Here is a 26,279-nt window from a genome sequence, read left to right as displayed (position 1 = left end):
ACCAATTAATTTGATTTTTACCTTTTCTGATGAAAATATGAGAGTTTCTTGCCTGACCAGTATTCTCTGGACCAATTCCAGGGGGTTGCTGTGTGGTTACTATTGCAGTCTGGGTGGTTTTTCGTTTGCTTTTAGGGTGCTCTGGGTCCCTTTATTTAACTTTTATTCCCACTGCCAGCTTGTACCTCAAACTGACCTAAAGTCAGTTATTTTTAATTAGAGTTAAACAATTTTTTGAATGATTGGGTAAAAATTTTTTTTAATGTTGTGTTGATTGTGGTCCACTGCAAACATATTAACCAAAACACAATTACCAGTTATATTTTTTGCTAAATATTTTTATTATTATTAAATACATTTATATTTTTTTATGTGTGTGTGTATATATATATATATATATATATGTGTGTGTGTGTGTGTGTGTGTGTGTGTGTGTGTGTGTATTTATTTACTTTTACAACAAAACTATTTTGTTATATGAATTAAGATTTTGAATTGTCCTACAATATTTATTTATTGTTTTATTTATTTGTACATTTGCAACCATTTTAGTTATAGTTTGGTGACTTTATTGATAATTCTTCATAATTTGACACATACACAAAACATACACAAAAACATTCACCTCCAGAATGTAAATTGTTAGCTGCAAGAAACCTGATTCTTAGTCAAAATTGAATGATATCTTGCTTTCACTAGCAGTACATCTCATTTGAGATCAAAACCATTGGTCATAGCCAACAGCCATTCAGTGCAAACAAAGCTGAAATCTGTTTCATTTTTCCACCAGTTTTATAGTCCACCAAATGAAAATTGAGTGAGATTACATAGAAAATGTATAGCACACCTCTTATGTCAGTTGCACAATAGTTAGGCCTATTGCTCGTGTTCTACTTCAGCACGGCAGACTGTGGAAGGTTAAAGTAAATAATTCTTGTCAGCAGTATCAGCTTTGTGACGTTTCCTTCCTTGCATGGGCCGATGAAGTGTCAGGGCGTTGGTTGTTCAGCTGATATGTGAGGCGATCAAGGCGACGAGAGTCTCTCAGACTCCATTGCGTTTTCAATCAGCCCTGTCTTTTTTCAGTAGAATAACCTTTGTGCCTAGAGGAAGTCTGTTATTTTGAATGGACTACACTCTGTCGCTGTACTTTGCAGCCTCTGTGTAATTTTTCCCCAAGGGTATGAATGTCACAGAGTTTTCTAAAGGTTAAGTATAGGTTTTTTTGTGCTACCTCAGATGGGAGACAGATAAGCACCCCTCCGTCTCAGCTCTGGCTGGGTTTAAATATCACCTCAGTTTGAGAAAACCCCTGTGTGCTTCTGAGACAGGTTAATAATATAGAAATATACCCATTAATGGCAGTCCTTCCTCAGCTGTCTCTTCTCCTGGGTCCAATTAAGTCATTTCCACCCTTGTGTCCAATTTTGGCAGGACTTGACGGCCTCCAGCTGGTCTTGAAGCATGCTGCAGGATCGGATGGCCAATGGAAAAAGTCTGCTCTGGTATTATGATGTCCGTCAACCCTGGACTAGGCTCATTCTACAGAGAAATCACACTCAATTTAGTGAATAGCTATTCGGTTAAGCTCCCACCCGTTGAGGGTCCTATAAACGCGTTGTACCAGCACACAAATAAGCAGTCCTGATTCAGAACAGAAGCCTTCATTAGCCTCATTACATGCAAGACTTGCTTTGCTTTTGCTTTTGTCAGCTGCACCGCATGTGTCCTCAGGCCGTGCTGTGTTAGTGTAGCTAATTTCCCCAAATTCATGTACTGACCCTCAGTACCAGAGCTTGGGCTTCTAGCTTACTTAATTTTGTTGTGTCAGCGGTATTTCTCGACAGGTTGTGTAATGCTTCGCGTGTCGTCTGATTGGCTAAGCTGCCTGCAGGGTTTAATCATCTGCTTCCATATGTCTGAATAGTAAAACTGAAACTGTCATGGAAACCAAACACAGTTAGATAGACGCAAACATGAACAGCAGGTGTGAATAAAGTGTCAATAGATTCTTTTGGCTAGTGGTTCAATCTAAACTCACTTGTTTTAGTACAAATGCATTAATAGTAGCATTCTCACCAAATGGTTAGCTAGAGCTGCATGACTAGAGTAAAAATTAATAATTACAATTTTTTTGATTTGATAAAAAGTGCACTGCACTAGTTATTTATTAATTTATTTAGCTGTGCTTGTTTGTAGGGCTGCAGTTTGTGATTTATACATCAATAGTTGTTTTGTTAAAATATATTTAAAAAATAAAGATTTAGGAAAAATAGAATAATAATTATAATCAATCGTTGTTAATCATGTTATTATATACAATTATTAAAAGAATTGAGTATTTATAATAATAATATTTAATGAAGCATTAAATAATATTTAATGAATAATGATGAATATGATTATTATTAAACACTAATTCACAATACTAATATTTAACACTTCCTTAATTTCTTAAAAAGCTTTTATTTAGGTAAACAGCAGATTGACAGTCAAAAGTTATTTTTCAAAGTTTAAAGAGTTCCAGGCTTTCTTCTCCAAAATTTCCCACTTAAGTTCCCACAGTTACTTGCCATTGAAATTTACTAGCAATTTCTAAGCGAAAATTGTTTCTACACCATTGTTTTATTTTTTTATTTTGTTTTAGGCCTTAAAGTTTTTCTTTTGTTGACAACAGCTGCTTTGTAAGCACTTCTCACGACAAGTACTGGAAGATATTTGGAGCATGTTATGTTACCAAATGCACGTTATAAGTGACCCAAACTCAACACATTCAGAAATGAGTTTGTGTGGATTTGCTGCTAAACTGGTGAACTGCATCAGCGATTCAGACCCTGGATTGGTTACCTACTGTACCAAAGTACTTGAACCCTCCAGAAAAAACTTTCCCCAAAAAAACGCTGTTGAAGATTTGTAGATGAGGTAGAGAGGTAGGTGTGTGTTTACTGTTGTTCTCAGTCTTCTCTCCCGGTTAGGATTCCTCCAGAGTTGGTGGAGTGAGAGAGAATAAACTGTTTGTTCCTCTTGCCCAGTGAGCAAGTCTCCCCCTTCATCATCGTCTTTCCTTTAATTTATGTATTTTTCTTCTACACTCAAGAGAACTAAAGCTGTGAGGCGATGTTATAGCAAAGAACCATTGAGTTAAGAAGTTATGTGTTCAGGAACTTCAGATATTTGCGAAGTGCAAATTTAAAGCAATAGTTCACCAAAACCTTTTAACTTTTATATTTTATAGATATAGATTGCATGTGATGTAATCTTATGAATGAAGATTCATAAGATTTATTCAGTCAGTAACTCCTTGGTTTGTGAATCTTGATTCACTAAGCAATCCGGCTCATAAGAGTCATTTGATTTACTTTTTTGTGTGAACTCATCCTTTCAATACTGAAAATTATCTTTGTGGGAGATTAGTTAAGTTTTACCCTTTGGACACATAGGGTACATTTACATTTTCACCAACTGAGAAAATCTTGACATTTTTGAACACACATGGTGCTGCAATATCACATTTTCTTAAAAATACTGTATTACCATGGCTGGCAGCAGTTTTCATCTTTTAAAACACAGTGCTGCACCTTCTTTTCATGGAGGTCAAAGAGTCACTTTCATTAGATTCATTCATTTGGCTTCTCGTGAATTTCTAACGTCTTGCTGTTTGAATTTGAGCTTTTAAATGGATAGGCCTTTCCAGTACTTCAAACAGCCAATTACCCACTGCATTCGCCTTCAGTGGGAGCTGGAGCACCTCTTACCTGCTCTGCAGATAAGCTTCAGAGAAGAACAACATATGCAGTGGGCTGAAATGAAAGGTAGAATCACTCAGAAGAACTAGCCACTTATCCACAGGAGGAAAGTTGCCGAAGGGTTGGCTGCTTGAGATGGTTGGTGACACTATGGGGAATCTCACAAATGAAAAGCTGTCTTGCACGAAGTCATTTTTTAATCTCTCCCAGGGGTCCCACTTCCTTCCTCTTATTTAAAAAAACAACATCTAAATTATGTGCAAGTATATAAGCACTGTGCTGTTCAACTGCTTTTCTTTAATATGCTTCAAAATCACAAGTACACAAAAACTGAAGAACTGCAAAGAGAGAACTTGCTAGAGGGCACTTTTTTCTCTATTTATCTTCTGATATTCTTCAATTGGCTGCCCACCAGTTTAACTGCCCAGCCATGTGAACATACTCTGAGATCATCTGCTGCTTTGGATCCAGCGTGGTCAGTAATGAGCTCAGTGATGGAGCTTGGGTCAGGGTGAGAATGAAAGTGTTAAAATGTGCTTCAAGCCACCAGCTGCAGCTCCAGCACTGAGTCCAGAGGTGAAGGATTACTTAAGATTCCTTCGCTGACGTTCCTGCTGTGGAGTACCAGCAGCAGGTGCTGACCAGAGGATGAGTTATAGATCTGATGTCTGCACACTTCTGAATATATCGTTTTAACAGTTTTTATATATTTTTGATTGGTAAGTCAAAGAAGACTAATTAATTTTCTGTGACAAAGTCCTTTCCAGTGCAAAATGCATCAGTTGGTCAGTGAATTAGTTATGGGTTTGTGACTTTCATTCAGACCCTCTCTCTTGTTCCTTATTTCTTTCTTCTCCCAGAGATGCCACTCTCATCCCAACTGTAGTACCACCTCATCTGAACCACCAGTGGTTGAGTGTGACAGGAACTGACTGCTCAGGCCACCCGTGTTAACATTTCAGGGCTTTTAATCCCAGCCTCTCCACTTAGAGGTGAATACGAGCAGACACTCCTCCACAGTGCCCAGGAGGATACTAGGATTGTGGCTCTCTTTATGTATGATGCAGTTCCATTTTTTAAACCTAGATTGGTGAGCTTTGTCATCCCACTTTACGCAGTCTGAGATCACAGCTAAAAATAATAGAGCCGTTCCTTCACTCTCCCCTGGGGTAGTTCTGGGCTCGCTTCAGTCTGGTTTTAACCAGTATTTGAAGTCGTTTTGCATGAAAATGCTTTCTTATTGAGGACAGTTGAAATGTTTCTTTGAAATATTCTCATCTAGAGCAATAGCATGTCATGTTATTTTTAAAGGCCATGTAGAGAAGGCCACAAAGTTACCCCATGCCTGGTATTTGTATGCTTGTTGCCATTTGTGATGCAAATTATTTAGTCCACTAGCAGGGGTTGCTGGGAAAAAATGGAAGTCTGTCAAGTCTGCAATTTGCAGAAGTTCCAGATCTTTTAGGAAGTGTTCCTGTACCTTGCTTTCGTGTCCTCCACGGTATGCATGAGCGAGCATGCTGTGACCTGACAGGATGATGCCACTTTGCTTGCATCTCTCATCTTGTCCCATTCTCTCTCTCTCACTCTGCCGTGCACAAACTTACCTTCTTGCTTCCATTTTCCTTGTGCTGTAGCCCAAAATGTATCATCTCACTTCGGTCTGTGTTAATTCTTGTCGCCTTGAGACTCAGGGTTTTATTTATAAATTTCGCCACCTGTCGCAATGCTGACTTTTGCAGAATGTGTCTTCAACCATCCTAGACTCTTACTGGTGGAATAAAGCAAGCGTACTTGTTGATCTCTTAAAAACTTTTTTAATGGTGTTCCATTCCATTGGACTGTACAACTATTGGTTTGCAGGATCTGTAATATAGAGTGCATAAATGCCCTGGGCTTTTTCTTTGAATAGAGAAGGAAAAAGTAAAGTGTTGGGTCATCATCAGCACTTTTAGTACACCCACTGCCGGAAAACCTACCGGTGCACTCATCCGAACAACATCCTGCTTCTCCGAGCTCGTACGTGTGTGCGTATGAGTAGTTTGTGTGTGGACATTTCCATGTGTCGGCTGAAGCATGCAGAGAACAGATGCAGGACAGCTGCTGAGGTTGAAGATCTCTGGCACAGTTAGTCTTGGTTTCTGGAGGGTGAAGTGGATTTCAGACGACCCCTGGGTGTTGTAGAGAGCATTTACCCTATGGCGTACCTGTGTGGTGTCAGCAGAGCTTTCCGCAGTGACGTCGGTGAGTATCGCCGGGGATGGTGACACTGGGAAAATGAGTGATTGGATGCTGAAAATAGGCTTTGGCTAATACGGTTAATTAATATCCCTCTGTGCTGCTTTGTTTTCTCTAAACTGCTAAATCTGTCAGAATAGGGATAAAATGTTGGTGTGAAAATTGAATGTTAAATGTGGAAATTGTGTTATCTTGCACGCTACCCAAGAAATAAAGAGTATGTCTTCATTATTATTTTTTGAAGGTCTTTGATCCTGAAATGAATTCATATTCAGTCATCCAGCTATGCGGTCATGCCTGAATTTCATCTGCATAATAATGTACGAATGATCCGAGAGACATGGCTGTATCAGCTGGTTGGTTGGCTGACTGAGCTTTTGTAATGTTTGATTGGTTGCTCTCAAGACTTCTCACACATGGTCTCAGTCTGTCATTCTGTGTAACAGACTGCTGAACAGCTAATGTTCATGCCAAAAAAAAAAACTAAACAAAAACCTTGAATTTTACTGTTTCTTTTCCCTCCCTTAAAATGTGAGCAGTGCTTGCCTGTGTAAAAGTCACTGCCACAATGCTATTTTATTGCCCACCAGACAAAAGTCGGACCTGAAAAGTCTGATCTCAGAAAAATAACTTTAACTTCACTTTAACAAGTCTTTGTATAACTTGCTCTGTTACTATGTTTTTGCCTTTTTTGTTTTGTACTGCTCTTTTATTATTATTATTATTATTATTGGTTACCTAAGTACTACATGAGCAACCGTAATTACAACTTTCATTAAGAGACAGTTAATATGCACCAAAATTATTTTCATACTTAATTTCATTCAAATTTAATGCAGTACAAAATGTTGAGATGCCTAAATTTAATATTAAAAAATATTTCATATTTAATTTTTTTCTTTGTATTTAGATTTTTGGGCCCCTGCATATCTGTTTAACATGAATGTGCCAAATTAATTAACTTACTTTGCATCATGATTAGGTACTTGAGTGTAGACTACATAAGTTCTATATTTATCCAACTGTGAATTTCTGGAATGGGTGTAGCAAATATCCATCATCTGCATCTGTGGAGTGGGAGATTTGTATTTTGTGAGGATTACAAAGGCTTGTGTTCCTGGTGGTCTATATTCAGTTCCTCATTGCGCATGTGTCTCGTCCTGGTCTTCTTATTTCTGTGTGTGTGTGTGATCTGCACATCACAAGCACTGAGGCTTTAATTTGAGGGCTGTGTTTCATGTGATGGTGTAACCTAGACAGATGAGAGCCACTTTCTACCAACACCTTCTCCTCGGATGCCAAGATGAGCCTCTCCCTCACACTTATTCAGGATTCAGGAAAAGAGACAAAATCATTGAGATCCAGCAGCTTTTGAATGCCACACAATTCACTGACACTGAGATGGATTTGTCTCAATCTCAATAATCTGTGCCAGACATTGTCAATACACACACACAAGGTGAAGTTTAGTTGGATTGCTTGGTCCTACCCAGTGTTTTATTACACCGTCTCTTTTATACATCTGACAACACTTTAATAGTGAGTGCATGGGGGAAAAAAGATGTGCCAACTGTTTATATATATAAATATTTTCCAGATATCCTATTCTTTTGACTTAATATAAAAGCCAATTATTAAAAGTTGGCATGAATGAGAATTCACATTGTTTTCTAAATGTATGTTAATAATCTCATTTTATTCATTCATGCATAAGTTTCATGCTTTTAATTAATTAATAACATTTTTAATCAAATGTAAACTCGAATCTTTCCCGGATGTGTACTGGACATTTGCCAATCATTTAGTCTGTGTAACAGTGTTATTTGTTATTTATATAGTATATGTATTTGTATTGTAATATTTTATATTTTTTAAATATTACATAATTTTTGTTAATATTTTAGTTTATCTGTTGAAATTTTGGAGGTTCCTTGCATCAAAAATTGTGAAGACTCTAGCCTTAGACCACCCAAGTTTGAAAAACCGCTTTTGTAATGATCAAACAATCCAAATTTGACAAACGGACTTGGTCTACAGCAGAAGTGCTAGTGCAAAATATATATATATATGCATGTAGGAGCATTTTGCATTTTGCTGATGGATTATTCTTGCTTTTCACCACATGAAAACAAATAAATCTGCTTCCACGCTGTCTTCAGTGTTGATTTTCCGAAATAGCACTAAGCGTGTTTGAAGACAATGATCAGATTACTGAAATAAAGGTAAACTTCATTCCATGATGCCTTGGGCTTAGTACCTGTGGTAAATTCAGAGAAATCTGATTCCTGGATGTGCCGATAATCCATTTACTGACCCCTCTGTCAGTCTGGTCATCACTTGCTTTCACTAAATGGCTTGAAGATCTGAAGGTCTGTGTGTCATCTCAAAACATCAGCTAGTTCATAGACACTGTGGGCTTACAGTTGCATTGCATTTTATGTATTTTAAATGAATCTGTCTTCTCTGCTCTCTGGGGAGATGCAAGCACTCGGCTGTCGTCATAGTCTGCGAGCAGAGCTCTTTTTTATGTAAGGACTACCCAGCAGATTGTATTGGAGGAAGGTGGGTTAGCTGGATTGAATCTCCAATTATTTTCAAATCTATTGGCAATTAACTGGCAGTTTCAAATCGATTTGTCTGTCAAAATAAAAACAAACTGCTGCTACATGTTCCCTGGAAAAATCATTTAGAGGAACAGAGCACATCAGGTTCTGTCAACATATTGGTTTTTGGTAGATCCTGTAAAGGATTTTTTAAAGTATTATTGTCAATGTTTATTTTTATCAGATGATATTGCATATTTATTTGTGGACTTATCTCATTTTAAAATAATTTCTGCTTTCATCAAGTACTAAATAAATAAATAAAGCTAGATTTTAGCCCACATTTAACTCAAAAAATATGCGTAAAATTAGTAAAAAGTACTCCAATCTCAAAATTAATTACTTATACAAATTTATTTCTGTACAAAATGTTGAGATGCCAAAATAATCACAACATTGATTTTACATTTAAAAACTATTTTAGTTTTAGTGATTTGTGTTTTTTATGTATTGTATTTTATTTTTCAATTCTACAGATAAATTACCGTAGATTTATAAGTTATTTTTATTTCTTATTTAATCAAGGTTTTTTTTTTTTTACAAATACTAAATAAACTGGAATATTTCTTTCTTTCTTTGAACCGAAATGTTCCTGTTTTACTTTTTTCCTCTGGTGTTTATTAGATTTTGAATCCCAGATTTGTCATTGTCTTTTGACTTTTGGAGCTCTCTGCATGTTTGTATAGCAGGAAAGTGCTTTTGAATTTCAGCTCCATCTCCATGAGTACAAGCACTCTTTCACGCTTTAATTTCACATAGTAATGTGGCTTTAGTAAAGGGGGCATTCATTAATATAACAAATTGGTGCATTTGATTTGACACAGAAATCCCCTGGGAGTTGCTGTTAACTGACTGAAGTAAACGGAGAAGACTTATTTCTCATTCCCTGTGGTCTTCTGAAGGTTCCTCTTAATTTTGACCTCCCCTCATTTCCATGGAATGACTTATTAACGAGAGGGTATTGTAATACATCCTGATTCAGAGCTTTTTCTGCATTTTGATCAGAAAAAAATAAAGCAGGAGTGGGATGTTACGTTCATTCGGGGCTCTTGTGCAAACTGACTTATGTCCAGCCTATTGACCACACCAAAGACAAATTAACCAATGAACGTATTTAGGAATTAATTGGTATAAATAATATCAGACGCTCACTTTAAGTGATGCTAATGGAGCATAAAGTGTGTCCCTCATTCATACTGTATGGTCTGTATACATACTGTATATAAGTATATATATATATATATATTTTTTTTTATATTTCATCATATTTGTATGATATTTCATAATGTTTTATCAATGTTACTAAACTAGTTTGGTAAAAAAAAATCGAATAAATTACTAACTCATGGAGATGGGAGTTGAAACACTCTAATTTAGAACAAATTTCAAAATCACATACATTTTAAATTAAGATTTTTAAATGTTTTGAAAGAAGTTTCTTATACTTACCAAGGTTAATAATAAAAAAAAACAGTAATGTTGTGAAATATTATTACAATTTCTAATAATTGTGCTATATTTCAATATATTTTCAAATATGATTTATATCCTATACCAAATGGGCATATTAAAAAAAAATTCTGAAGGATCATGTGACAATGAAGACTGGAGTAATGATGCTGAAAATTCAGCTTTACCATCATGGGAATAAATTACATTTTAAAATATTTTCAAATAGAAAACTGTTATTATAAACTGTAGGAATATATTATATTATCACTGCCTTTTCTGTATTTTTGATCAAATATATGCAGCCTTTGAGAGAAACATTCTTTTTAAAAAACACTAAAGAACTGGATTATTCTAAACTTTTGGCCACCAGTAATATCTTTTTATTGACACACGATTTAGCAATTACATTTTAGGCAATTATTAGTATATTCATAAAATTCTCTCTTGAGCAGCTTAAGATCATTATGCATGACCTTATCTGCATGTAATTTACATATCTGCATTGCAGACAAGACACATTAACAGATACAATGGTGCATTAACAGTACTAGAAAGGCAATTATAGTCATGGATTAATAACCATCATCTCTCAACTGTATCATGTTAACTTCTGATTTAAGTGCTCCATACTACTTACTACATACTAATTAACTTCATACTAAATATAGTGCATCAATACTCACAATAAAGGGTTTGTTCAGAGTTCTCACCCTTATTGTGAACAAGATTAATAGTGAAAGTGACGTGACATACAGCCAAGTATGGTGACCCATACTCGGAATTCATGCTCTGCTGCATTTATCCCATCCAAAGTGCACACACACAGCAGTGAACACACACCTGGAGCAGTGGGCAGCCATTTATGGGGAGCAGTTGGGGGTTCAGTGCCTTGTTCAAAGGCTCCTCAGTCGTGGTACTGAGGCTGGAGAGAGCGCTGTATATTCACTCCCCCCACCTATAATTCCTGCTGGCCCGAGACTCGAACTCACAACCTTTGGATTACGAGTCCAAATCTCGAACCATTAGGCCATGACTTCCCCACGACTTAATAGCGTGCCTCACCAAGCAGATTGCCTTCCACTTATGTTCAGAAATGATGGGATATAATGAAAGGATGTTTATAATTGTCATCCTTTTCCTGCTGTATACATTTCCATCCAATCTCGTGGGCTCTGATATGATATGTGTGATCTGCTGTCGAGTCTGCGGTCAAAAGCAAACAGCGGTCCCGCTGTTCTTTAAGGGCTCCATAATGACGGGACTCCCACTGTCTTTGCTCGGTATTCCACGGCTCTAAATCTGAGCACTCAATCGGATAACCACAGCTGGAGCTGCTCACACTCAGAGAGAGCGGTGATGCACTCATCATATATCACAGAGGGGTGGCCACTGTTCTCTTTTCAACATGTAGGACTGGCTGGGGAGAGCGATGTTGTTGTCTGTGTGCCTTTTTAATACATTTAAGCATGTGTGTGAAGAGCTGACAGCTTCTTGTTCAGTTGACTGCTGTTGAAGGCTACGTCTCTGAGAGTGTGTTGGTCATTGTTATAGCTGTGTCTATGACAGCTATTATTTCCTGTGAAGAACGCCCCCTTGTCTTCAGCGCCTTTGTTTTGTGTATATTGCTTGCATGTGAACATAAGGACAAGGTTTTGCTTACGAAAACCATTGTGGTTTTCAAATGTCTTGGTTTTCTTGTGTTTTTCAGATGAGGGGCCCTACACTAAACACTCCAATCCCTCCAGGCCACCAGATGGTGCTCTGGCCATTAGGAGACAGAGTATTCCAGGTACAAAGCACAATGTCTAACCTGTCACTATAGTAATAGCGTAAAATATGCTGGGTTTTATTTGAAGGTGTGATATAGTATGATTCTCGAAAAGTGACATATAAAAAAGTGATTGTTTATCATTTACAGTGTACATTGACCAATGTGCTGCCATTTTTGTGTGACATCATACACCATTATCTCAAAAGTTCTGTTAAAAGTTTCATGTAGAAAGTTGGAAATTGAAATGTTGACTTGAACTCAACATTAGGCACTACTCTGCAAAATAGTTGTTGTTTATTTCAGGTGGCTGTTTCAATGGCTGTTGTTGTGTCATGCTAGCTTAGCTTATCTTAGCTTAACCTTCCAATGCTTCTAGCTCTATGAAGCTTTATATATTTTTTTCAAACAGGATTGTGATTATTTTAGATGATGTTGTTAGCAGTGCTATAGTAATATTTAGTATATTAAGTTCTATTTAGCTTTCATTTATTTTTATCTCAATTTTAGATTTAAAACTTTAGTAATTAAAAAATTTTTTAAATCGAGTTTGTTGCAAAGGGAACATAGTAATTTTTTTTTTGTTTTTAAGCTTTTTTCATTTAATTTAATCTAATAATATATCTAATATATTTAATTTCACATTTCAATATTTTACATAAAAGGTTAATCAAAAACACTTATATGCAGTATCTTTACATAATTTAGCATACGCTACTGGTCAAATGTCTGAACACATTTGACTGAATTTACTTTTATCATGATTATTAAAGCATTTGTAGCTAGCAATTTCTGCTTAAAGACTTTTGTAAAGAAATGTGCCCCTCCTGTTTTAGTTGAGATCTGTTTTGAAGCGGAGCACATTTCTATGCTAGAGGTAAAAATATGTCTCGGAGGGTGTTGAAATAAATTTTCTGTATAATCTCTCAGTATAGAGCTCTAAGCACATCAAACCATCTCCAGAAGCGGCTAGCGTTTAGAATGAAGGCTTTGGAGCCTCGTGCCCACGTTCTGATGTAGCTCCACACCGTGGGCACGGGCTCTTTGGACTGCCGTATTAAAACATCCATCTGAAGACAGATTAGGAGCAGACTGGGATGCTCCTGCTGAGTTCGGTGAGATGGTTTTGCAATTGAGGGTACCAGAGATGGTGGCACTTCTCATAATGCTTCCTAAGAAAATCACTTACTGCCAAGAGTGAGATTAGAAGCTACTGTCAGTGTCACATAAATACTTCACATACATCAGACATAGATTAATGCTGGAGGAATGTGACTAAATATTATACGTGGAAATATACAAAGATGAGGAAGTTGCAAATGCTTTTTTTTTTTTTTTTTTTTTTTATTGGCAGTTACTGACTTGCTCAAGGCCTGAGCCTTATGTAATCACAAGTCACTATAAAATTTGCTAAATATTCTGATGATACAATCTTTTATAATGGCTTTTAAGATGTTCATTCGCATTGTGCTTGAATTATTTAGTATTCCAGACACGTTGGATAAGTTCTGTTCATATGATTTGAGGGAATACTAATAATTAGAATACTACATCACTAAGTTTATGTCTTGTTTCATGCAAAAAAATTAATGCTCATGAGTTGTTTATGAATTATAAAATCAATTTAAACAAAGGATTGAAAGTGAAGCATTAAACTGAAGTGTGACTAGAGCCGAGTGGCTTTAGAGAGACAGAAAAAGCAAGCTTCCCATGCTTAGACTCTCCAAAGACTCTAAATGCATCTGGTAAGTGTAGATATCCTGAATTTTTAAAGTGTTAGTTTTAAAAGATTTATATGCTGGGATAGTGGGAAATGAATTCATGTAGCAACTAATGATGGATTTTGTGCTGTGCCCCTCAACCTGAGACCATTTAGAAATTCACTTCAGATTTCAGAATTGATTTGAAGACAATTTAAATTTTGGAATTAAAACTGAGGTAGCAAACAGGGTGCATTTATTATAAAAAAAAATAATAAATAAAAACATTTTAAATGTCTTTACTGTCACTTTTGATTTTGATCTGTCACGATTTAATGTGTCCTTGATGAATAAAAGTACTAATTTCTTTTTTAAAAATCCTACTTGAACAGTAGCTTTCAGAAACATTCATTTTTATACTTTATGTACTGTGTATGTATGTTAAGATGCAAAGCATATTTTGCATTTGTGTAGTTGTTGAATTTAGTTTAGCTTCAATGCATAAAAATTCTCTTTATCGTTTTAATTCATATTCCAATTCAACACCCTTTTGCGGAATTCCATTCTACAATCCAGTGAATGAACTGAAAGTAAACCATATGTAAAATTCTTGAAAATAAAAATCAGTAGCAAAACATAAAGATATCTTGGCTAGAAAAGCCTGATGACTTCATTTGAGATTCAACAGGTCTCCTCTCTCTCTTTCCAAGATTCTATCTCTGTGTTTTTATAACGCTGAGAGAGACGCCCAGGAGAGTCACTCAAACCGATGTGAAATAATGCTGAGAATGGCTGAAGTCTCTCCATTCGTGCACCTACACTGATCTCGCTGCACATTAAAATCTCCTCGATTAGTCCTCTGCGTTGTTGTTAATATGGATGAGGAGATTAGCAAATTGTTACTTGGAATTTCATAAATGAATCCACCAGGGGTCGTGTTCTCTAACTGATTATAATCACAGTATGTTTTAAGCAACATACAGAGGAGCTGAGGCCTGCAGTGCAGGAGCATCCCAAAGCTCACTGGGCTGCTGCTGAAGAGATACGGACGCATCATTCATGTATAGCCTCAATTTCCTGCTACCACACGAGCTCACGCTTGTCCCTTGGCATACACATCTCTTTTTAAATGCCATGTTAGCATTCATTGGGCAGGCACAGAATGAGTGAAAGAGACAGGCTGCTGACAGATGAGTTATCTGTGGATGGCAGTGGACGCTAGCTTGCAAGCTGAAAATGTTGCTGCATCAAAGTGATTTAGCACTTTCAGAGCTGCATGTAATGCAGGGTGCAACCGCAGAGGCGTCTAATAATTTGGCCTGAGGTCTGTTATCAAGCTGTCGAAGGTGTGAAAGTTTAATGGAGGTTTGGGCTCATTTTAAGGGCTGTTTGTGGTGCTTTCTTGTAATCAGAGTTTCTTAGGGAAGTTTTGTTGTTGGGTTTTTCTTCAACTTCAGACACTTTTATATCCCCAAGGTTTTTTCTTATTAAAACTAGCAGAAGGTCGCATTAAAAAGGTCTTGAAACTTTTAACCCATCGTTGATTAATTTTTTTTTTTGTACTTTTAAAATGTATCTGTATTTAATTATTTTATTTTATTGTACTTTTATCTAAATAAAGAGTTGAATAAACAAATATGTTTGATGTTTAGAACATTTTAAATGTCTTTTATTGTCACCTTTGGTCAATTTAATGCCTCCTTACTTAATAAAAGCATTTATGTATTTAAATAAAAATACAGACCCCATTTTTAATAGAGTAAATGTATTTATAGGCTTAAATGCATGCTTTATTATTTAGAATAATTGTATATATAATATACAGACACATGCTATTTAAGAAAGTAGCCTTAGCAAGTCAAAATGTATTCATTTCCGCATTCATCATTGAAATCATCAATGATTTTTGGATGAAATGGCCAACTCCTTTGTTGACAATGTTACTTCTTACAATCCTCTGTGATGTGTATTGTTAAACATTGTGAGTAAACTAATTACTGAGAGTGTAAATATAATTAAGAGTTAATTTCAAGTCCAAATGTGGCCAAAGTCGAAAGAACCTCCCTCTAAAATTACCCTTCCAAAGCAAACCCTTGTTTCTCTGAGAGGTTTAAAACTGAATGTCAAAGGCAGATGAGTAAAGAGATTGTGAGATGTTCGGTCAAGTACTTCATACCTCAATGGTGCAAAATTCATGATGAATGCGCTGAAACTTTTTTTCTCCCAGAAGACACTGTTCGGTGCAGGAGCCAATAGATAGTATTTTCATTTGTGTTTTGTCCTCCTGTGGAGAAGTTAGTGCAGCATACAAATAAGAACAGGCAGTTTTTCACACATTAAGACAGAAATTTTGCCTTTTGAGTATTAAAATGACATCCAGAAGTACTGCTTGTGGTTTGGGTGATATTAAAGAAGTGCATTATTGTGGTGTTAATCTACTATTTTGATTATCTCTAAATGGTCTCTGTTCGGGTATATTGATCTCTGTCTCACATACAACTTCAAAATGATGTCCATCAGAAGGCAAACCAGCCTTTAAGAACCACTGTTTGTCAATTTTACTGTACTGAATAGAGTTTGATGACACAAAAAGGGAATTGCGTGTCTCAATGTAAAAGTCTGCTTGACTGAACATCATCAAAGAGAGATGTTGTATTATTTAAACACCAGATTGTTTATTCTCAGATTGCAAATATCATATTCAATTTTTTATTTGATTAGTTATATAATTTTTCTTCCCTCTGAAGGGCCAGTTTAGAAATTTTTTAATGAATGCAATCTTTTTTTTCCATCCATGTTATAATTGAAGCAATTGTTTATGCATGTGATTGTTTTTATATCCTGCGAATGGTTGCTAGCATCAACCATTAGTCATTCTTGGTTCTATATTGAATTATGGCCCAATTTGTCATTTTGACTGCTAAAAGTTTCAATGGTGTATAAGCCATTCAGTGCTGAGCCCACCTGCTAGTACGCCTACAGCCTTCATAGAGAGTTAAACCATGAACTAACAGTGGGCATTTAACCAAATGTTTTCATAACACCTCCAAGCAATGTCACAGACACCTCGCTGCTGTCCCTGTCTGAGCTTTTCATAGAAAACAGAAGTATTTTCATGCATACTGTATGAGGTTCGCAGCTGGTGGGTCTTTTCTTATAGCGTGGCGAACAGCAGCTAAATGTGACCCTAAACAACAAAACCTGAAGTCTTTTAATTTTTCGAAATTTAGATTTATTTACTGAATAATTAAGCTTTCGATTGATGTATAGTTTATTTGGATCGGACAATATTTGACCAAGATAAAACTATTTAAACATCTAGAATCTGAGGGTGCAAAAAAATCGAAATACTGAGAAAATCTCCTTTAAATTTGTCCAAATGAATTCTTAGCAATGCATATTACTAAACAAAAATTACATTTGGATATATTTACGGTAGGAAATTTACAAAATATATTCATGGAACATGATCTTTACTTAATATTCTAATTATTTTTGACATGAAAAATCTATAATTTTTTTTTTTTTTGGCTATTGCTAAAAACATTCCCCAGTGATTTCAGACTGTTTTTGTGGTCCAGGGTCACAAATGCTAATAACCAAATGCAAATAAACATAATTAGGACAGAGCCTGAAAGTCTTTAAAAGAAAGGAGAAAGGTTGTCTTATAACTTTTACTGTTTGCATCAAAGATTGTGCATCCAATCAAGCTGTACAATATTTAACATATACTGTATTAAATTATATACTGTTTTGTCCAAATAAATAAAATCATAAAATACTAAAACCCATCATTTTATATGGGAATAAAGGTGAGTTTATTATTCATTTTGGTTTTATTTTTTGATTGAATATCATTGCTATTCATTTTGACATTAACTCAAGATTACATTTAACATGGTTAATTATTATATAATTTAATTATTATGTTGTAAAAAAAAATCTGCTTTAAGTAAGCATTAGACAATGGAAAAAGGTCATCTAAATATAAAAAACAGCAACTGAGCATGTTCAATTACATATCCAACATTTGCTTAGTAATGCTTATACAATATCATCCGAAATCATTATACATATATATATATACATATACATATATATACATATACATACATTGGAAATATTACTATTTTTAATGTTTTTGAAAGAAGTTTCTTCTGCTCATCAAGCCTGCATTTATTTGATCAAAAATACAGAAAAAAACAGTAATATTGTGAAATATTATTACAACTTAAAATAATAGTTTTCTATTTAAAAAATAATTTATTCCTGTGATGCAAAGCTGATTTTTCAGCATTACTCCAGCCTTCAGTGTCACATGTAACATCCAGTCTATCACATGATCATTTAGAAATCATTCTAATATTCTGATTTATTATGAGTGTTGGAAACAGTTCTGCTGTCTAACATATTTGATGAATAAAAGGTTAAAAAGAACTGCATTTATTCAAAATAAAAATACAAATTCTAATAATATATATTCTAATAATATATTTTCTTTACTATCAATTTTTATCAATTTAACACATCCTTGCTGAATAAAAGTATTGATTTTATTAAAAAAAAAAAAGAAAGAAAAAAAAATTACTGACCCCAAATTTCTGACCAGTAGTGTATATTGTTATTACAAAATATTTATATTTTAAAAACATAGCTTCTTTTTTTTTTTTTTTTTTTTTTACTTTTTATTCATCAAAGTATCCTAAAAAATTAACACATGTTCTGAAAAAATATTAAGCAGCAGAACTGTTTTCAACTTTGATAATGAATCGTCATATTAGAATGATTTCTAAAGGATCATGTGATAATGATCCTAAAAATTCAGCTTTGCATCACAGAAATAAATGATAATTTAAAGTATAATAAATTTAAAAACAATTATTTTAAATTGTAATAATATATCACAATATTACATTTCTTTTCTGTATTTTTGATCAAATAAATGCAGGCTTGATGAGCAGAAGAAACTTCTTTCAAAAACATTAAAAATAGTAATATTTCCAAACTTTTGGTCTGTACTGTACCAAACTTTTGTATATATATATATAAAAGTCCTTTTATTTTATTTTTCTGTGTTTGGTTGGATTTTTCAGTGCATTATCTATCAAGTATGCTATCTGGATCAGTCTGTGATCGCAGATTAATATTTTCTGCCACAGATTGAAAAAGTGATAAGTGCTTTAACCTGCTAGTCCCTCAACTGGCAAGGTAGACGTCTATATCTTGCTCTCTCCATCACTGACTCCATCTGTACTTTTATCTCCTGCTTTGTATCATTCTCGCACATGCTGTGTCAAGCGCTATCTTTTTGTCTCTTCCCCTCAATACCTGTCTGATGGCCATAGCATTCGATCCAGCCACAGAAATCTGTCAGCTTTGAGAAAGCCGATGGCCAGTCTCATTACTGTGGCAACATGGCAAAGCAACACTAGCTCTGTCTGCCTCATTCAAACAGGAAAGGTGGGAGAGAGGACATAGAATGAAATGAAACCATGAGTAATGGGATCAACTTATCAACTTCCACACCTGTCCCAGTGTAGCCCTCAAAGCACAGCTCATTAGATCCCAGTGGCCCTTTTTCTTGCTCTGGGCCGAGATATTACTCTGAACCCTCAGTGAACTGAGAGAACCACGCTTTCCCCAGACAGCTTAAGACAGAGCTTGTAATATGACCATGGCATACTGTGCCACAAATTGTTTGGATATTGAATGACCCCAGTGGGCCCCCTGGTGCAGCTGCGTGACAGGGCTCACAACATGCATGAAGGATGCATTGGCTTGGAGGGTATTTACGAAAAAGAAACAGTTCAAAAAGACATTTCGCAACCAGAGCTATGAAATACATTTTATTATAAATTCATGTTAATCTGTTAAAACACTGTACATGTGGCATTTTTAACTATTTATTTATTTAGACAATGTAACATTGCAAGTATTTGTGTTGAAAATGCATAAAGTATGTTTCTTACCTCAGAAGACATGTTATGTCAACCTTATCACTTTTTTTTCCTGTCTTCCACATTTAAAGGGAGTTAATTTAATGCTGCCACAAACCTCCGAAATACCCATAGTTTATTCCTCACCCGAAAGTGAGGAGAGAAATGACAGCAACATTGATAATTTGTCCCACTGTAATTTTTTGCTGTCAGGCGAATCCCCAGCAGTGCAGTTATTTTTAATCAAATTATTTGATGAAAGCTGAAGGCAAATTGAGCAGTTACTTTACAATTAATTATCAAAATACTGGCACACAACATGAGGCCTGTTTATAGATTGAACTCCCGTTAATATTGATTCTCGTTTTTTTCTCTCAAGACAAGATGTTTTGCATCTATCACGCCCAAACACACACAATCAAACACTAAATTATTCAGCAGTTCCTGTTGGCACATTATACAGTAAGTTTGATTTCTCTTTTAATTAATTTGATGTCTTTGAAATATCAGTATGTTTGCACTGCAAGAGCCCTGCTTGGCTCCATAGGCTTGCCTAGAGGTTCAGGTTCAGTCCAGATATTGAGACCCATGCTAACCCCCCTCTGTCCTGAGTCACGTTTCAACATAGCTCCCTTCCCATGTCCATATGGCAGCGGTATCGATCTGAGACCGAGTGCAATGTCATATCTGTTTCTTCCCCTGCTGAGGTTATGGGGCAGGTGATTTGCTTGCAAAGGTTTTGCAGTTATGGATTTTAAAGCAAAACTAAGCTGATGGATTTGTAACAGATGACCATGATTTCATTGTCAATGCAGAAACTGTTCACTAGTGTATGCATGCTGAAATGGTTGTGCTTCGACCGATATTGAAGCATTGCAAGAAATGTAAATTTCAACCACTCAAGATGATACACTGAGTTCTGTTTGTGCTTGTTTTAATCATTTAAGTATTGTTTTGTTTTTTAACTCTCAGAGCAGAAACTTTTCAAAATGCATCTCAATGAATGTTCCACCCACTTTAACAAATTACAAAATTAAAAGCAAGGATTCATTTTGGCATATTTGCATGTAGGTTCTAAACTTGGATTGGTGTGAAATGTTTTCAACTTCAAAATTAAGTCACTCCATTAATGTGCTTTCATGTTCTATCAGTGGTGTTTACCCAGAATATTTATAAGGCTTTTTTGTTGCTAAAGAAGAGCAAGTGTCTTTCATTATAGGCTTTAAGCACCAAAGAGGCTCTTTTTGTAGACTGTGTCCCGTTATTGCTGTCGTCCTGCGGTGAGATGCTCAGCAACTCTCTTCCGTCAGTAGCCTCAGGGGGGTTTACAGCCTCGTCACTTCTCACTATCTATCCCGCCACAGAAAGACATATTGAGAGAGGAAAGGAAAGCGAACAAACACATATAAATCCATCTTTTCCTTCCTCCAGTCAGGAGAGAGGGATTACAAATCCCTTGTTTTTATTTCTTCTCCAGCTTAGACAGCTGATGTAGTGATGGCAGGGTGTCTTAGAGGGAGGGAGAGAGCGCCCTGCTTGCACAGATATGCAGGATTCTTAACTGTGACTTTGACGATCCCACTGAGGGATTGAATGACAGCCAGTCGATAGGGGAGCAATGCGTCTGTCCTAACCAGCAATATCTATGCAAGACGGTGAGAAAGATGGTAAATATAAGACGAAATGATTTAAGGGAAGCAATTGGAAAAAACACAAAAAATTTACATTTTTATATGAAGCTAATTCAAATTATGAAATAACCCTAAAAGAACTTAAAAATATTTATATCACTATAGTTCATTTATGTAAGTGAGGATAGCAAAATAAAGTAAACTGTCATATTTTATTAGAATTTTCTAAACTATAGCTAATAAAATGTGATAATGTGTGAAATATTGAAGGTGTCTGAATAAATTTCAGTTTGACTGTGTGTGTATGTGTGTATATATATATATATATATTTATTTTATTTTATAATTATTTCATAATAACATTTTATGTATATGTGTGTGTGTATATATGGTCATTTATTATATTTATAATATTAATTTATTCATGCCTCTTTTGTTCATCTATTCATTTTTATTTATTGTTTTTTATTCATTTTTTCTTTATTTTAATTATTGTTTTTAATCAGTGTATTTTTATTTACTGAATTTACATTTTTCCAAGTGAAGATGTTCCCAGGTGTTGTCAAAGAAGTTTTTGTCAGTTTCCGTGCACCTCTGGGGAAGACTGTGTCCTTGACCAATTGCTAAGTGAAGACACACACACACACACACACACACACACACGCACACACTGAGCACTCTAGACTGTATAACTAATTACCAGCTAGGGTAGAACGACACAGAGAGAGAGAGAGAGAGAGAGAGAGAGAGAGAAAAGTTGTGTGTAAGAGAGGGCGAGACTGGGACGCCTGATCACAATCATTTAGAAGAGAGTGGGGTATGGCAGCGGCTGGCCTCCTCTGCTCCTGTAACCCTCTCATCTCCTGTCTCTGCTCTTCCTCTCCCATTTCCCCCAATGATCCTCTTCCTCATCCCTCCTTCTGCATTGCAGATGAGTTTAAGGGCACCAGCACTGTGGAGCTGATCAAGAAGGAAGGCACCACTCTTGGCCTGACAGTATCGGGAGGCATCGACAAAGACGGCAAGCCCCGCGTCTCCAACCTGCGCCAGGGCGGCATCGCTGCCAGGTCAGTATTAGCAAAGTTGAATTCGGAAAACACTGAGGCTCTTTGAAAACAGTGCTGTGTTTTCAAGATGTCTGACATCTCTGATTCAAAACTTGGGAAACATTTAAAAGCAGTATTTAGTGTTGTTTGCTAAAGCTGCTGTTGTTAGAGTGATAATTTGAACCCAACTTAAATTTTTAGCACATAACTCTTCCCGCTTCGGGCATGAGCAATGTCTGTGTTTGGCATTTTAGGGAAGAAAAAATTCCTTAGACTTACACTGAAAAGAGGTACATAAGTCATTATCTAGCGAACATATATTTTGGGTAGACTTAAGTAAGGCACCTAGCAACTACCCTAGCAACCACATAGCTCAGGGTAAATACATTTAAAATGCCCTAACTGTATACTGTGGCAATCACTCATATTAACTTCACATTAGCATTGTTGTGGCTAGTTTTGTACAGCTAGCAAGCACCAATCACATATTCTTTAGAAAATATAAAAACAACTTTCAGTTCAGTCTTGTAAGATGCTAGTTTGCAGAAATTCACCTTGAAGGCTTTGTGTTGTCAGGTTTTTGTTATCTTTTTGTGTTCATGCTAATAATTTTTGCTAAGACATCAATAGACAGGCCCAGAGAGATCAATGTTTACATAGTCATAGTCATGCTGGAGCATTGTCTAGGAAGTATTTTCTCTGTGTGTACATAGTTTTTTCTGTACACAATGTCTCTGTGTGTGTGTGTGCGTGCGTGCGTGCATGCGTGTGTGTGTGTGTTTGTGTGAGAAGGTAGACAGAATATTTTAATCAATACTGCATTAGCCAGAACTTTCTTCCCATTTCCCTGTTAGCTGTCAGGCATGGCAGAAGACCTACTGTTCGCTAGTGTATCAGCTCTCCCCTAAACACACACACCCACAATCCTTAGAAAAAGGATCCATACTGATATCCCAGAACACTGAAACACTGCACGTCTTATAGTAAAACCCGCACATGTTTTATACCCTCTTCTTCACAGTCACAGATACTTTTCTTCCTCAAATCAATTGTTCATATTTAAACGTTTCACTGCGTATCAACTCTTATATCTTGTTACCACAGAGACACTTGCCCTTATAATTTTACTCAAGCTGAAATAAACTGCCTAACATCACACTTGTTCATCCAGAATCTGTTGACAATCAGGCCGTCTTGTAAAATGCGAGAGCTTTCATCTGAGTGTATGTGTGTCAGAGAGAGAGCGAGATGGAGACTGGAGCAGCCTGTCTTGATCTCACTAGATGCTTTCTTAGAACAAAGTGTTCCCTTCATGAGCTCAGATCAGCTATCAAAGCGCCTCCGAGCTCGACCTGACTCCATCTCCGCCTTATTTTCTGCCTGTCTTTATTGCTTCTCTTTCTTTGTTTGCTCTTTTTTCTCCTGCCTATTTACTGTTCTTTCTTCCTTCTTTCAGTTATGCAATTTCCTCCTTGCACATTTTCTCCAGCAAATGTGTAGAATCTATTTCTTGGTCTGTTTCTTTGCAGGAGTGACCAGTTGAACGTAGGGGACTACATAAAGTCTGTGAATGGAATCAACTTGACAAAGTTTCGTCATGATGAGATCATCAGTCTGCTGAAGAATGTGGGGGAGAGGGTCGTCCTGGAAGTCGAGTACGAGCTGCCGCCTGTCTGTAAGTGAGATTAGAAAATCAACTGTATCACTTATAATAACAAAACTGGAATACTGGATTCTGTTTGGTCAGTCGCAGCATTCTGCAGGTAAATATGTTTAAAAGTAAACACTAAACTGTATGTTAAACACAACTAAAAACAACTAAATGTTGGCCCAGGAAACTGATTTTCTACACATAGGATCCTTTCATATTCAGAGTACATATTTCAGATGTAATTTATATTAATGCTTAATATATTATAATATAATATAATAATTTCTAATTGTAGTTCACGTTTAATATTACAAAAATATAATTAAATGTGTGCATATGTTTGTGTATTGTATATAAATTACGCATTTATATTTTTATATAAATAATTGTGCATATGTACTGTATTTGTGTGTGTTTTACACACGCACACACACGTATATTAAATAGTATATATGCATAAAATACAATTGAATAATATCATGTGTATGGACTGTATGTGTATAAACAATTTTTACAATTTGATAAGAGAATTTTATCAAATTCCAAAATTCAAACCTTATTTGCAACACACAATATTAAAACTTTTATAAATGTAAATTACATGTGTATATGTGTGTGTATATATGTAATTTATACAATTATTTACTTTTTCATCTAAATAATTGTATTTTACATACACACACACACACACACACAAACAATGTATGCATATTAACTTTTTTTTCCAATTTGATAAAATTCTTCTAAACTTATTTGAAACCAACAAATTTCAATGATACTGTATGACATAATCCTAATCTGAAAATACAAAATAGCGATAAAATTAGATGTTTTATAACGGCAATCTTGAGCTGAGTTACCTCGTTCTCAATGATGTAAACTGCAATTTAGTTTGTTCATTTATGTGTTCTGGTGGTGCATTGAAATCTCGGCAGAACTTTGAACTGTTTGTTTCCTTCTTCAGCTGTACAGGGCTCAGGGGTCATGTTTAAAAACGTGGAGGTGACGCTGCACAAAGAAGGCAATACATTCGGTTTCGTCATCAGAGGTGAGTGCCTCTGTAGACTTCCTCACATCCCAGTTCAAATATCTTTGAGCATACCTCATCAACACACTTTCATTCACATCTACATCAAACAAAAAAATATTTTTTTCTCTGAAGATTTCTTTCACTGCCCTTGGGCCTGATGAAAAGAGACGAAGCAGCATTCATTTGTGCCACTAACGCTCAATTTCCAAATATTTACCAAGCAACATTTTAGACTTCATTCAAATAAAAAACCATTTTCCAGATCCTTCTAGAGTAGGAAGTCTTTTGAAGAGATAGAGAGAGAAATATTTCCTTTCAAGGTCTTGGTTAGCTTTGCTCCTTTTCTCAAATCTGTCTCATAGAGGCATTTTGAGGACTTTCTTTTCATCTTTGAGACTCCATTTGTGAATTCAATGGCATGCAATTTTATAGCGAGCAGCAGCTTTAATGTATAATCTGGTGCTTTTGTTGAGAATGAGATGGGAATTTCAGTGAGGTGAGCAAATGGCCCTTACTATGTGCCACTAAGCTAGTATTTACAGTTTTGATCACCTCATTTGCTAAGTGTACAGTAGGTTAAACATATGTAATGTTGAGGAAATATCCTGCAGTGTAAATGTAAGGTTTTGCTATATGGCTACATTTGTTAAATATTTAAAAACAATTTTTTTTGTTTGTTTTTTTTCACGGTGTAGGAGGCGCCCATGAAGACAGAAACAAATCTCGCCCGGTTACCATAACAACCATCAGACCCGGCGGTCCGGCTGACAGGTGAGTTGGTCTTAAACGGCATCTTAAATGAAATGGACTGAGAAGTGACTGATTAGAGACACTCTGGATCATAAAAATAGCACTGACTCGACTCCAAATTGATTTCAATGGAGTTTGGTGTTAGCATTTTGCTAAGCTAATGTCAGGAAACTCTAATAAGCATAAAAATACATATAGCACAAACAATAATTAGATAAAATTATAACATTTTAATGAGACTGTCCTTCTTTAAAACCTTAAAACTAGGGATGCACCGATACCACTATTTTCAGAACAAGTCTGATACTTTAATTGTTGGTTTTCACTGGTATTAATACCTGTATTTTCACAGCATTTGTCATTTTTTACAAATATTGGGTACAGAGACAAAATGATAATAATAATAAGAATCATATTAGTTGGCAAACAGATATTTCCTTCAGCTATTTCCACACTTATTTATACATGTGAAAATGTATTGTATAAGCTTTTGTTACTTTCACTGTTCATTTTAATGGCGCATTAGAGCTGCTGCAATGCAATGCAATTCAATACTGTAATCACAAAAGGTTTTCCTAAATTAATGCAGGGAACCTCTCGTTATACATTATACAACTATGCGTGTACTATTTTGGTGATGTAATTTGCATCAGGCGCACTGTACGTAGACTCTTCTGTATTAATAAAAAACATAATTCTATAGCAAGCTAAATATGTGCAGCGTGCAC

The 26,279-nt window shown here is 35.7% G+C and overlaps 1 protein-coding gene across 12 annotated transcripts in view; it reads left to right on the top strand.

The window, feature by feature from the left end:
• LOC132098865 (glutamate receptor-interacting protein 1-like) overlaps nucleotides 1–26,279 on the top strand; it is a 244,194-nt gene that overhangs the window by 160,466 nt on the left and 57,449 nt on the right. For 9 of the 12 annotated variants that reach the window (XM_059505104.1, XM_059505100.1, XM_059505112.1 and 6 more), the window contains exons 2-6: nucleotides 11,748–11,828; nucleotides 22,006–22,141; nucleotides 23,650–23,795; nucleotides 24,736–24,819; nucleotides 25,497–25,572. In XM_059505104.1, the coding sequence (XP_059361087.1) occupies nucleotides 11,748–11,828; nucleotides 22,006–22,141; nucleotides 23,650–23,795; nucleotides 24,736–24,819; nucleotides 25,497–25,572 (523 nt within the window). The remainder of the gene's footprint in view (nucleotides 1–11,747; nucleotides 11,829–22,005; nucleotides 22,142–23,649; nucleotides 23,796–24,735; nucleotides 24,820–25,496; nucleotides 25,573–26,279) is intronic. The other 3 variants (XM_059505110.1, XM_059505107.1, XM_059505111.1) reach the window with 1 other exon arrangement.

Source organism: Carassius carassius, chromosome 22 (assembly GCF_963082965.1).
Source record: "Carassius carassius chromosome 22, fCarCar2.1, whole genome shotgun sequence".
NCBI lineage: Eukaryota > Metazoa > Chordata > Actinopteri > Cypriniformes > Cyprinidae > Carassius > Carassius carassius.
Note: the sequence above shows the minus strand (reverse complement) of the source record. Positions and strands in the feature narration are given on the sequence as shown.